The sequence below is a fragment of the Cyprinodon tularosa genome, unplaced genomic scaffold (assembly GCF_016077235.1).
Source record: "Cyprinodon tularosa strain WSP-4 unplaced genomic scaffold, ASM1607723v1 ctg749, whole genome shotgun sequence".
Lineage (NCBI taxonomy): Eukaryota > Metazoa > Chordata > Actinopteri > Cyprinodontiformes > Cyprinodontidae > Cyprinodon > Cyprinodon tularosa.
The window spans coordinates 98,432-109,497 of NW_024039506.1; the positions used below are offsets into that span (position 1 = coordinate 98,432).

Below are 11,066 nucleotides of genomic sequence, written 5' to 3' on the forward strand. Positions count from 1 at the left end.
TTATGCCCAGTTTCCACATTTGGATTGCACTCCCCCTGCTGGTAGGCCCCAGCACTGCACTCCCTTTCCTATTGTGCTCCTTGAATTTTACTGTTTTTTTTTAAAGAGAGAAAACAATAAGATGAATTCTTTTTTTGCATTAAAAGAAGTCTTGTTCTCCTTGGGTACAAACCAATCTATTTCCTTGGGCGCAATACCCAAGGTGGCGCTGTGACACCCGCTGGCTACCCTGCTTTGAAGGGCAGAGTAGCAGCTTCACCCTCTCGCGCTGCCACAGTTAGAAGAGCTTAAAATTGATCTCCTTACAAATCTTATCTATTGGCATGATTTTATATTAGTTTCTTCTTAGCCGATCACAAGATGAGGAATATAGAGCGTTTTGTTTCTGCAGAGTCCCGGGTCCAAAGATTTGTTGATGGCCCCTAACTGCACCCCAGGGTGTGGGAGGAGGGAGCAGCTAAGAGACGCTGGCTGACATCAGAGTCCCTCAGTCAGATCAGCCGTGAGCTAGATCCTGCTGACTATGCGGAGCATTGAATGTCCAACTTCTAACCAGCTTCACAGATCTATGGGAGGAACAGCACTGAGTCAGGAGTTTAAAAACGTCACTTTGCAGAAATGAAAGTGAAAGCTAGCCAGAATCAAGCCTGAGCTGCCGTAGAAAAACACATGCCTGTTCCTCCTGAAGACGAACTAAGTTCATCTTTTCCTTCCAAACAACAGACTCTGATTCTGGTGAGTGAAGCAGAAAACAGTTTAAATGAGTTTCTATGTACAGCTTTAAGGCTGGAGACATTTCTTTAGAGTAAATCTGAAGTGGAAGAAACAAAAGATTAGGAAGAACTTCTTGTGAAACTTTAATATTCGTATTGTCAACCCTGGTAGGGCTGGTAAATATTATTATTATTAAATAAATATTATTAGTATTGTTTTTTTAATCAGATGATCAGTTATTATTCAGACTGTCATATATTTTTCATGAACACACGCTCTGCTGGCTGCGTGTTAGAACAACAAACAAAAGAGGGAATCGGATGTCCTGATTTAGGCTGGATAGTCTGGATTTAGGCTTGAGAGTCTGGATTTAGGCTGAACAGACTGAATTTTGTCTGGATTTTCATTGCACTTTCTGGACTTTGTCCTCCTATATGAGGCAGATTTATTTCAGTGTTTGCTGGGCTGCAGCCCTGCGCCGGGTGTCTGATCTAACAGTTAATTGGCTAAGAGAGGTGCTGTGTCAGATAAATATCTGCTTGTCATTGGTTAAAACAGTAAACAAGGATCAGTGCTGCTAAATTATAGATTGACAGAAAGTTACTATCATGCCTAAACGCAAGACCTCTTTTGTTCATACCTTCTGAATAAACAATAGAGCGACTTTTTATAACGAAAAGTAGCCAAGACTCGTTCCATTGCTTCTGCACATTTTGGTGATGCAATGTGGAGTAAGCAGTGAAGGAAAAGCTGGGATTGAACGGCATGCGAGGAAGGACTTTTTTAATCAAGTTTCGTCGCCCCTGGATACCAAAATAACTTCTGCGGAGCTGTGAAAGATAGACCAGACTGTAAAACATCACCAGTCCTACAGGACTGTAGACTGTGGCGTGAAAGTGGACCAGGAGACTGGCCTACAACTAAAGGGGTAAGCTTAAAGACAGCAGCTCTGCTGCAGCTGCACACACTGAAACACTGAAGACACGTCCCCAGTAGAGCATGTGAGCAGAGCGGAGTGGAAGAAATATGGTGGAGCATAGAGTGGTTTTCAATTCAAGGCCGGAGCGAGGATTTGGCTCCGCTCCAGTTCGCTCCGATGTGTGCTCACAACATCAATTTTAAAATGTTGGATTATTGCATTTGTAAAATGACATTCATTTGATTTAACGGACCAACATGGATGGAGCGAGGCGTTACGTTTACAGCTGGGAAACAGTGCAATGATTTAACAGCCAGTTAAATAAGACAATACACATGTATCGGTTGACGTAGTTCTGCTAGCTCCCTCCTGCCAAGACCTACAGCGTGCGCTGGGGCGGTTCGCAGCCGAGTGTGAAGCGGCCGGGATGAGAATCAGCTCCTCCAAATCCGAGGCCATGGTTCTCGACCGGAAAAAGGTGGCTTGTCCCCTTCAGGTTGGAGGAGAGTCCCTGCCTCAAGTGGAGGAGTTCAAGTATCTTGGGGTCCTGTTCACGAGTGAGGGAAGAATGGAGCGGGAGATCGATAGACGGATCGGTGCGGCTGCTGCAATAATGCGGACGCTGCACCGGTCTGTCGTGGTGAAGAGAGAGCTGAGCGAAAAGGCAAAGCTCTCAATTTACCGTTCGGTCTACGTTCCTACCTTCACCTATGGTCATGAAATCTGGATCATGACCGAAAGAACGAGATCCCGGATACAAGCGGCTGAAATAAGCTTTCTCCGCAGGGTGGCTGGGCTCTCCCTTAGAGATAGGGGGAGGAGCTCGGTCATTCGGGAGAGGCTCAGTGTAGAGCCGGTTCTCCTCCAGATCGAGAGGAGTAAGTTGAGGTGGCTCGGACATCTTCTTCGGATGCCCCCTGGACGCCTCCCTCGGGAGGTGTTCCAGGCACGTCCCACCGGGAGAAGGCCCAGGGGACGACCCAGGACACGCTGGAGAGACTATGTCTCTCGGCTGGCCTGGGAGCGCCTAGGGCTTCCCCCAATAGAGCTGGAGGAGGTGTCTGCGGAGAGGGAAGTCTGGGAGTCCCTGCTTAGTCTGCTGCCCCCGCGACCCGGTTCCGGGGTCAGCAGACTCCGTGTGTCCCAGGGCCCTGGCATCATTACAGGAAGGAAAGATGTCAGAAAATGCCTTCTCCTGAAAAATATGAGCGATTGTGGAGTGATTTCACCGGAGATTTCACCGGATTTAGAGCTGAGCGTCCTGGAGCAACTTTGAGCATCAGAGCGAATGATTGGACATCCTCCTGAGCGGGGAAATGATTAGACATCCTCCTGAGCGGGGAAATGATTGGACATCCTCCTGAGCAGGGAAATGATTGGACATCCTCCTGAGCAGGGAAATGATTGGACATCCTCCTGAGCAGGGAAATGATTGGACATCCTCCTGAGCGGGGAAATGATTGGACATCCTCCTGAGCGGGGAAATGATTAGACATCCTCCTTAGCGGGGAAATGATTGGACATCCTCCTGAGCGGGGAAATGATTGGACATCCTCCTGAGGGGAAATGATTGGACATCCTCCTGAGCAGGGAAATGATTGGACATCCTGAGCATCCTCACATGCTCTACTTCCCAACAGACTGAAGCACTTTAAAAAGGCTATACTTTTTCAGCAGTTGAATGTGTTTTTTTATCTCTTGTTGATTAAATAAAATATTAGGCTTTTTCCATCTACACTAGCATCCTCTTTAAGCCCCTCAAATTGTACTATGAATGAGAGCATAATAGAGTTGATATGGTGCATAATCCTTTTTAGTGCTATAGAAATGGCCACCCTAAGCGTAAAATTATGATCAGACAACTCCACACATATATGGAATAAATTTACCAAAACATCTGTTCAAAATATAAGAGTTTATTAAGAAAATTAATTAAGTTCCAAGCTTGACTGACTTTTGATTTCATATCAAACTAAGCTACAGTGTACAAAGAAGGAAAAACATGGTAGCATCAATGAGATGATGCAATGATATCACCATTTATTATTTATTTTATATTTGAGAATTGTTGTGTCCAAGTGAACAAGTTAGGGAAATATCCCCAAAGTCGGGTGTACACTGTATGATTTTTTTTTTGCCCTTTTCGGGCCGATTCTCCAGATTTTCAATCCGCCTGACTTCCAGCCTGATTGTGCGTTGTGTATGTTACGTTCAAAAATGTAGGTTCATAAAAGAGAAACTGAGTCCGCACAGAATAGGGATTTTTGGCTTCCGCAGAAGGAGAGAGCCACGTTCAGCCACATCTGCTCTCTGGTGGGTCTCCTCAGCAGAAACCTTTTTATTAGCAGATCATAACACATGGGGTGGGTTACAGAACAGTGTTCTTCTGACAAAGCAATTGATCAGGTCATAGGACAAAATGCACCTTCTGATTCAATCACAGAATAGAGTGGTCTCCGATAACTGTGACTATCCTTGCACAAACATCAGCAATTTTCTACCACCGTTGCATCACAGTTTGCAGTAAACAGAGTTAAGCATCTCATTTCTTCAAAGTTCCATATGCACATACACTATATTGCCAAAAGTATTTGCTCACCCATCCAAATTATTGGAATCAGGTGTTCCAATCACTTCCATGGCCACAGGTGTATAAATTCAAGCACCTAGGCATGCAGACTGTTTTTACAAACATTTGTGAAAGAATGGGTCGCTCTCAGGAGCTCAGTGAATTCCAGCGTGGAACTGTGATAGGATGCCACCTGTGCAACAAATCCAGTCGTGAAATTTCCTCGCTCCTAAATATTCCACAGTCAACTGTCAGCTGTATTATAAGAAAATGGAAGTGTTTGGGAACGACAGCAACTCAGCCACGAAGTGGTAGGCCACGTAAACTGACGGAGCGGGGTCAGCGGATGCTGACGCGCATAGTGCGAAGAGGTCGCCAACTTTCTGCAGAGTCAATCACTACAGACCTCCAAACTTCATGTGGCCTTCAGATTAGCTCAAGAACAGTGCGCAGAGAGCTTCATGGAATGGGTTTCCATGGTCGAGCAGCTGCATCCAAGCCATACATCACCAAGTGCAATGCAAAGCGTCGGATGCGGTGGTGTAAAGCACGCCGCCACTGGACTCTAGAGCAGTGGAGACGCGTTCTCTGGAGTGACGAATCGCGCTTCTCCATCTGGCAATCTGATGGACGGGTCTGGGTTTGGCGGTTGCCAGGAGAACGGTACTTGTCTGACTGCATTGTGCCAAGTGTAAAGTTTGGTGGAGGGGGGATTATGGTGTGGGGTTGTTTTTCAGGAGCTGGGCTTGGCCCCTTAGTTCCAGTGAAAGGAACTCTGAATGCTTCAGCATACCAAGACATTTTGGACAATTCCATGCTCCCAACTTTGTGGGAACAGTTTGGAGCTGGCCCCTTCCTCTTCCAACATGACTGTGCACCAGTGCACAAAGCAAGGTCCATAAAGACATGGATGACAGAGTCTGGTGTGGATGAACTTGACTGGCCTGCACAGAGTCCTGACCTCAACCCGATAGAACACCTTTGGGATGAATTAGAGCGGAGACTGAGAGCCAGGCCTTCTCGTCCAACATCAGTGTGCGACCTCACAAATGCGCTTCTGGAAGAATGGTCAAAAATTCCCATAAACACACTCCTAAACCTTGTGGACAGCCTTCCCAGAAGAGTTGAAGCTGTTCTAGCTGCAAAGGGTGGACCGACGTCATATTGAACCCTATGGATTAGGAACGGGATGTCACTTAAGCTCATATGTGAGTCAAGGCAGGTGAGCAAATACTTTTGGCAATATAGTGTACATTAACTTTATAATCATCATTGAATAAACCTGACAGTGTAGTATACAGGGGGTAATGAGGGGCGATCAGCCTCTCATGACTACCTCACCATCAGCAATCGTAAGGTCAGGAGAAAATCAAACATTTGTTGTTTTGTTTGTTTTTTTCTTTTGTCTTAACTCTTCACACCTTTCTCTGGGAAATCCCATCCTCGTCAAACTTTGTTCCAGCTAGACACACATCAGGGGAGCTCTCCTCCTCCGCTTTATTCATCTCCACTATATTCAAGTTCCTGAAACTCAAGGAGGAATTTTGCAAACAGTCTGTTTTCCAGCAGTTTGGTTATGAAATGTCCATCTGCACAACTTAAGCTTGGTAGGTCTGGACATCTGGACCTTTGGCCAGGGTTTTCTAAGCTTGTGCATCTTCCAGTGTAATCCGCCGCACAGCTTTACAGAAAGAAATCCTCTGCACCGTGGCAGGGAGGGCTGCATGACTATAAAAGTGCCTTGGGACACTGTCTTTGGGGAGGGACTTTGCAGCAGTTAGATTTGTTTGAGCCAATTGCATCCCCCCAATCAAATGGCTTTGTTAATCAGCAATATCGGTCCTAAATGTCCAAAATGATTATCATGGTTTGTGGCACCAAAAAACAGCAATTTAAACTGGGTCTCCTTTCTGTCTCCTTTCCTCAGAGTTCAGACATGTCTTCTAGCAGCAACCTGCGGTCTGAGGATCAGTTCCTGTGCTCCATCTGTCTGGATGTCTTCACTGATCCAGTTAGCACACCATGTGGACACAACTTCTGCAAAGCCTGCATCACTCAGCACTGGGATGTTAATGTTCTCTATAAGTGTCCTCTGTGCCAAGAGCAGTTCACTACTAGTTCTCAGCTTAGAGCAAACACCTTCATCAACGAGAAGGTTTCTCAGTTCAGACGTGAAGCTCAGCAGGAAGCCATCAGCAGCAGCAGCTCAGAGCAACAAGCTGCCAAACTAGGAGAAGTTCCCTGTGACGTCTGCACTGGAACCAAACTGAAGGCCCTGAAGTCCTGCCTGGTGTGTCTCCTCTCCTACTGTCAGACTCACCTGGAGCCTCATCTGACAGCTCCACGTCTGAAGAAACATCAGCTGATGGAGCCTGTGGAGAACCTGGAGGACAGGATGTGTCTGCAGCACGATAAACCTCTGGAGCTGTTCTGTAGGACCGACCAGACATGTGTCTGTTCGCTCTGTTCTGTTTTGGACCACAAGAACCACGAGGTTGTTCCTCTGATAGAAGAATTTGAAGAAAAAAAAGAAGGGCTGAGGAAGACAGAGGATGAAGTTCAGAAGATGATCCAGAACAGACGAGTGAAGATTCAGGAGATCAAAGAGTCTGTGAAGATCAGTAAAGATGCTGCAGACAGAGAGAAAGCAGAAGGTGTTGAGGTCTTCACTGCTCTAAAGGAGTCTGCTGAGAGAGGCCTGAAGGAGCTCATCAAGGAGATCGAAGACAAACAGAAAACTGCAGAGAAACAGGCTGAAGACTTCATCAAAGATCTGGAACAGGAAATCTCTGAGCTGATGAAGAGGAGCTCTGAGGTGAAGCAGCTCTCCCAGTCTGAAGACCACCTCCACCTCCTCCAAAGCTTCTCCTCCCTGAAAGCTGCTCCACCCACCAAGAACTGGACAGAGGTCAGAGTCCGTCCGAAATTATACGAGGGGACTGTAGTGAGAGCTGTGACTCAGCTGGCGGAGAAACTTAGGAATCAGATGATGAAGGCTGAGATGAAGAGGGTCCAGCAGTCTGCAGTGGATGTGACTCTGGATCCTGATACAGCTCATCCTGACCTCATCCTGTCTGATGATGGAAAACAGGTGAAAGATGGAGATGTAGAGAAAGATCTACCAGACAATCCAGAGAGATTTTCCTTGTTTGCCAATGTATTAGGACGTCAGAGTTTCTCTTCAGGCAGTTTTTACTTTGAGGTTCAGGTTAAAGGAAAAACTGACTGGACCTTAGGAGTGGCCAGAGAGTCCATCAACAGGAAGGGAAACATCATACTGAGACCTCTGGATGGTTACTGGACTGTGGGTTTAAGAAATGGAGATGAGTACAAAGCTGCAGCTGGTCCTCCAGTCCGTCTCCATCTCCATTCTGGTCCTGAGAAGGTGGGGGTGTTTGTGGATTATGAGGAGGGTCTGGTCTCCTTCTATGATGTAGATGCTGCAGCTCTGATCTACTCCTTTACTGGCTGCTGCTTCACTCAGAAACTCTACCCATTCTTTAGTCCGTCTCTTAATCATGGAGGTAAAAACTCTGCTCCTCTGATCATCTCTCCTCTTAATCAGGCTGATCTACAAGACGTTGTGTAAGATCCAAAGTGAATGTGTTTGGCATTATCAAAAGGCAACACACCTTATGACTGATAATGTGTTTTGTATTGAGTCACCTGATCAATTGTATGTGTTATTTATTGGTTAACAATGGCAGAGTAAAGATCAAAGAATTGTAAATGAGGCATTTATCTTAATGTGTTGATACGTGTGCTGCAGAGTCGGATTAAGTTCCTGTTAGGTAGCCACAGTACTTGCATGAAGAATGAAACAAAGCATTGGAAATGGCAACACATCTACGATGTGGTGCATTGTCTGCTCATATCAACAATTCTGTTTAGAAAAAAAACATGCTTAGCGCTGACAGGAATATCTCAGACTTATGGTTCATTTTAGAGAATTATTTAGGTTTATTTGGCTTGAGACAGCGATTACTTGTTGATCATGTTAAAAACCTGTGGGCTAATACATGTTGGTGAGTGTTTAACAGCTGTAATTATTTTAAAAAATATAAATTTGGATGAGCAGTACTCTCTGGTATAGATAACAACCGAAAGTGTACGTTCTTCAGCTACATGCAGCCACTTTATTACATTTAGATGTCCTCAATCTGCAGATATGTAGAATATATTGGTGCAGCTAAAATACATAAATTTTAATCCATATTTGATATCCATCTTTGACTTGAAGAGGAGGAATAGGTTGCAGACTCACGTTTCCAGAAAAAGGTGTCTTTTATTGAATCTAGTCTGTGTGGGATGTTCCAATGGTTGTCTTGTTTGATGGTGGTTGGACAGGGTTTACCCAGACTGCAATTGTTCCTTGGTGAACGGAGAAGCTGACTGCCACTTAGATTTCCTGCGGATTTCCTGCGGTACTTGAACGGGTTATTGTGGGGATTAAAGACAAAGACAAAAACAGCTAGATTAAAACTCAGGTAAACAAAAAACTCAGTTTGACTTAGCAAAACTCAGCTTGGCTAGAGTACCCAAAACTAGCAAAACAAAAATTCAGATTAGACTCTGCTAAACTGAGCTTGGCTAGAGTACCCCAAACTGGCAAACACTCTGGCGTCGAGGTAGTGGCAGTCAGCAGCTTAAGAACACCCCACAGGTAATGAGGCAACGAGCTGCAGGTGTGCAGGGAGGCCCAATGAGGACGGGGCACCACCTGGTGGAGAAAAAAAGGAACACAAAAACCGACTGGATTCCTCACAAACCCTCAGTTATAAATTTTAAAGGGAACATTCATTTATGATTAACAGATTATTAAACAGTTCATTGATGTTTGACAATTAAAAAAGGTAGATCATTTATTAAGGTCTTAAGTCCACTGATGTTACGGTTAGGCAAAACTAACATGGTAGGGCAATAAATATCAAGTCAGCCAAGGTCATCCAGCAGTGCCAATGCTCCCATCCAAGAGAAGCAATGGTAATCACAGCTGTGAGGTGAGGTGAAGTCAGCCTTTTTTCTCCACAAAGAATTATCAATGTAATAAACCTGATTGAAGCATTATCAGGCAACTTTACAACTGACTGTCTGGAGCAAATCAGGAAGTAATGTCACAGCAGTGCTTTCTGTGTAGCCGCAGCCAGTAGTCTCAGACATCCTCATGAAGAAATGAATTGAGTAAAAGTTCCTGTGCTGCGGATAAAATTGAATGTTTTAAGTTACTTTAAGGAAGGAAGTGAGAAATAAGGGCAGAGATCTTGTCTGATCTGAGTTAAAAAAATGTTATAATGATTTTGATTTTACATTGTTCTGACAATATGTTCTTCTGATAAAACTAAGAACTCAAAAAAGGACTCTGTTATATCTGTTTAAACTGTAGCAAATTGTGACCCGTGATGTTTCTGTATTTAGAATAAACAATTGATAAATGTGTGTGTGGAAAGCAGAAATGCATGACAGGTTAGATATGAAATGCGCCATATAGGGTGGGCCTAAGATGGGCCCAAACTATGGTTTGCAGTCTTTGATTTATGATTGAGACCTTGTGAACTGTATTTCCTGTATTTGCTCAAGCAGAGGACCTGCTAGACAAGACTAGATGAGAGTCGTGTCTTGGTGACACCTCAGAAGCTGTTTTCTTGTTTTAGTTGTTTTGGTAAGAGACTAGACTCCTTTAGTCCAAAGTGTATTTCAAAAGGATTGTTGAAATAACCTTTAGACTCCATATTATTTTAACAATCCTTTGGTATGTGAAAAACTATCTACTTTGTCTCTGAGTCTCCCTTCCTGTGCTTCTTAATTAGTTTGTGAAGTCCTGTTGACCAGAGCAGGCAGAACACTGGCAAAGACTGTATCTGTTCTTCCTTGAAGAAAGATTAATAAAGGCTACTTGAATGAAGAGCAACGATCAAAATTTCTGATAATATAAGACTTAGAATTTCTTTTCTAATAACAGTTGGCGTCACAAACAGGATCTCCTTGATGGATTTTCTAGGAGCAGATATGACAAAGGTGCTAAACAAACTGGGATTATTTCCCCAGCTCAACTCAATTAGGGTTTTAAGGGACAGTTGATTTATATAGGGCCTTCATATTTTTCCTTGACCTGTTTGTGAGATAAAATGTTTAAAAGTGTTCCTTTTCTCTGCCTGAATAGTGATTATTAAAAGCCTGAGAAGAAGAAAGTTTCCTCCCTAGTTTAGATAAGAATGTCCCCACTGTGCTCAAGGTTCTCACGTCCTGTTTGGCGTATGGATGGGAAACAGTTGTCTGAAGTGTTTATCTAACTAAATTTATGTCCTTGATGACCTGAAAAAACAATGTTCGTGTGGAGTCTCTTTATATGCAGGGGTGGATTCCTGAACACCCCAGAGCCAAACTGAGAGCTGTATTCAGCTGTTTGTGTTGTTCTCCTCTGCAGAGTAAAATAAAAACCTTTTCTTCCTTGCATATCAACTCTCAGCACTCATTTTTACTTCACATGCCACTTAGCAAGACATGTCATCTGAAGCCATTTTACAGAGACAATTCAACCACAGCATACGACCAGATTTATACAACGTTTTCTATCTAAGGAAAACCAGCTGATTGAATCGACTCATTGACTCAACAGCAATCCCTAAAACCAAGTATACTTGTAGTGACAGAGGAAAACTCCCCCTTTAACAGGAAGTAACCACCAGCAGAACCAGGTTCAGTGTCAGCGGCCATCTGCTGAGGCTGACTGAGGTGACATACTGAGGTAGCCCTGTCCAGGAGACACACTGCCAGGCAGACGAGCTCTGAACCAGCTGACATGTCAGAAGATGAAAGAGAGCACATCCAGTGAGTCACAGCCAGAGAAACAGGACTACATTGAAA

General features: G+C 44.3%; 1 protein-coding gene across 1 annotated transcript; it reads left to right on the top strand.

Moving 5' to 3' along the window:
- The first annotated feature begins 616 nt into the window (after positions 1–616).
- LOC119773158 (E3 ubiquitin-protein ligase TRIM21-like) lies at positions 617–8,610 on the top strand. The gene is made up of 2 exons (XM_038270004.1): positions 617–735; positions 6,130–8,610. The coding sequence occupies exons 1-2, from the start codon at positions 670–672 to the stop codon at positions 7,789–7,791; spliced, it is 1,728 nt and encodes a 575-aa protein (XP_038125932.1). The 5' UTR covers positions 617–669; the 3' UTR covers positions 7,792–8,610.
- Positions 8,611–11,066: the final 2,456 nt, after the last annotated feature.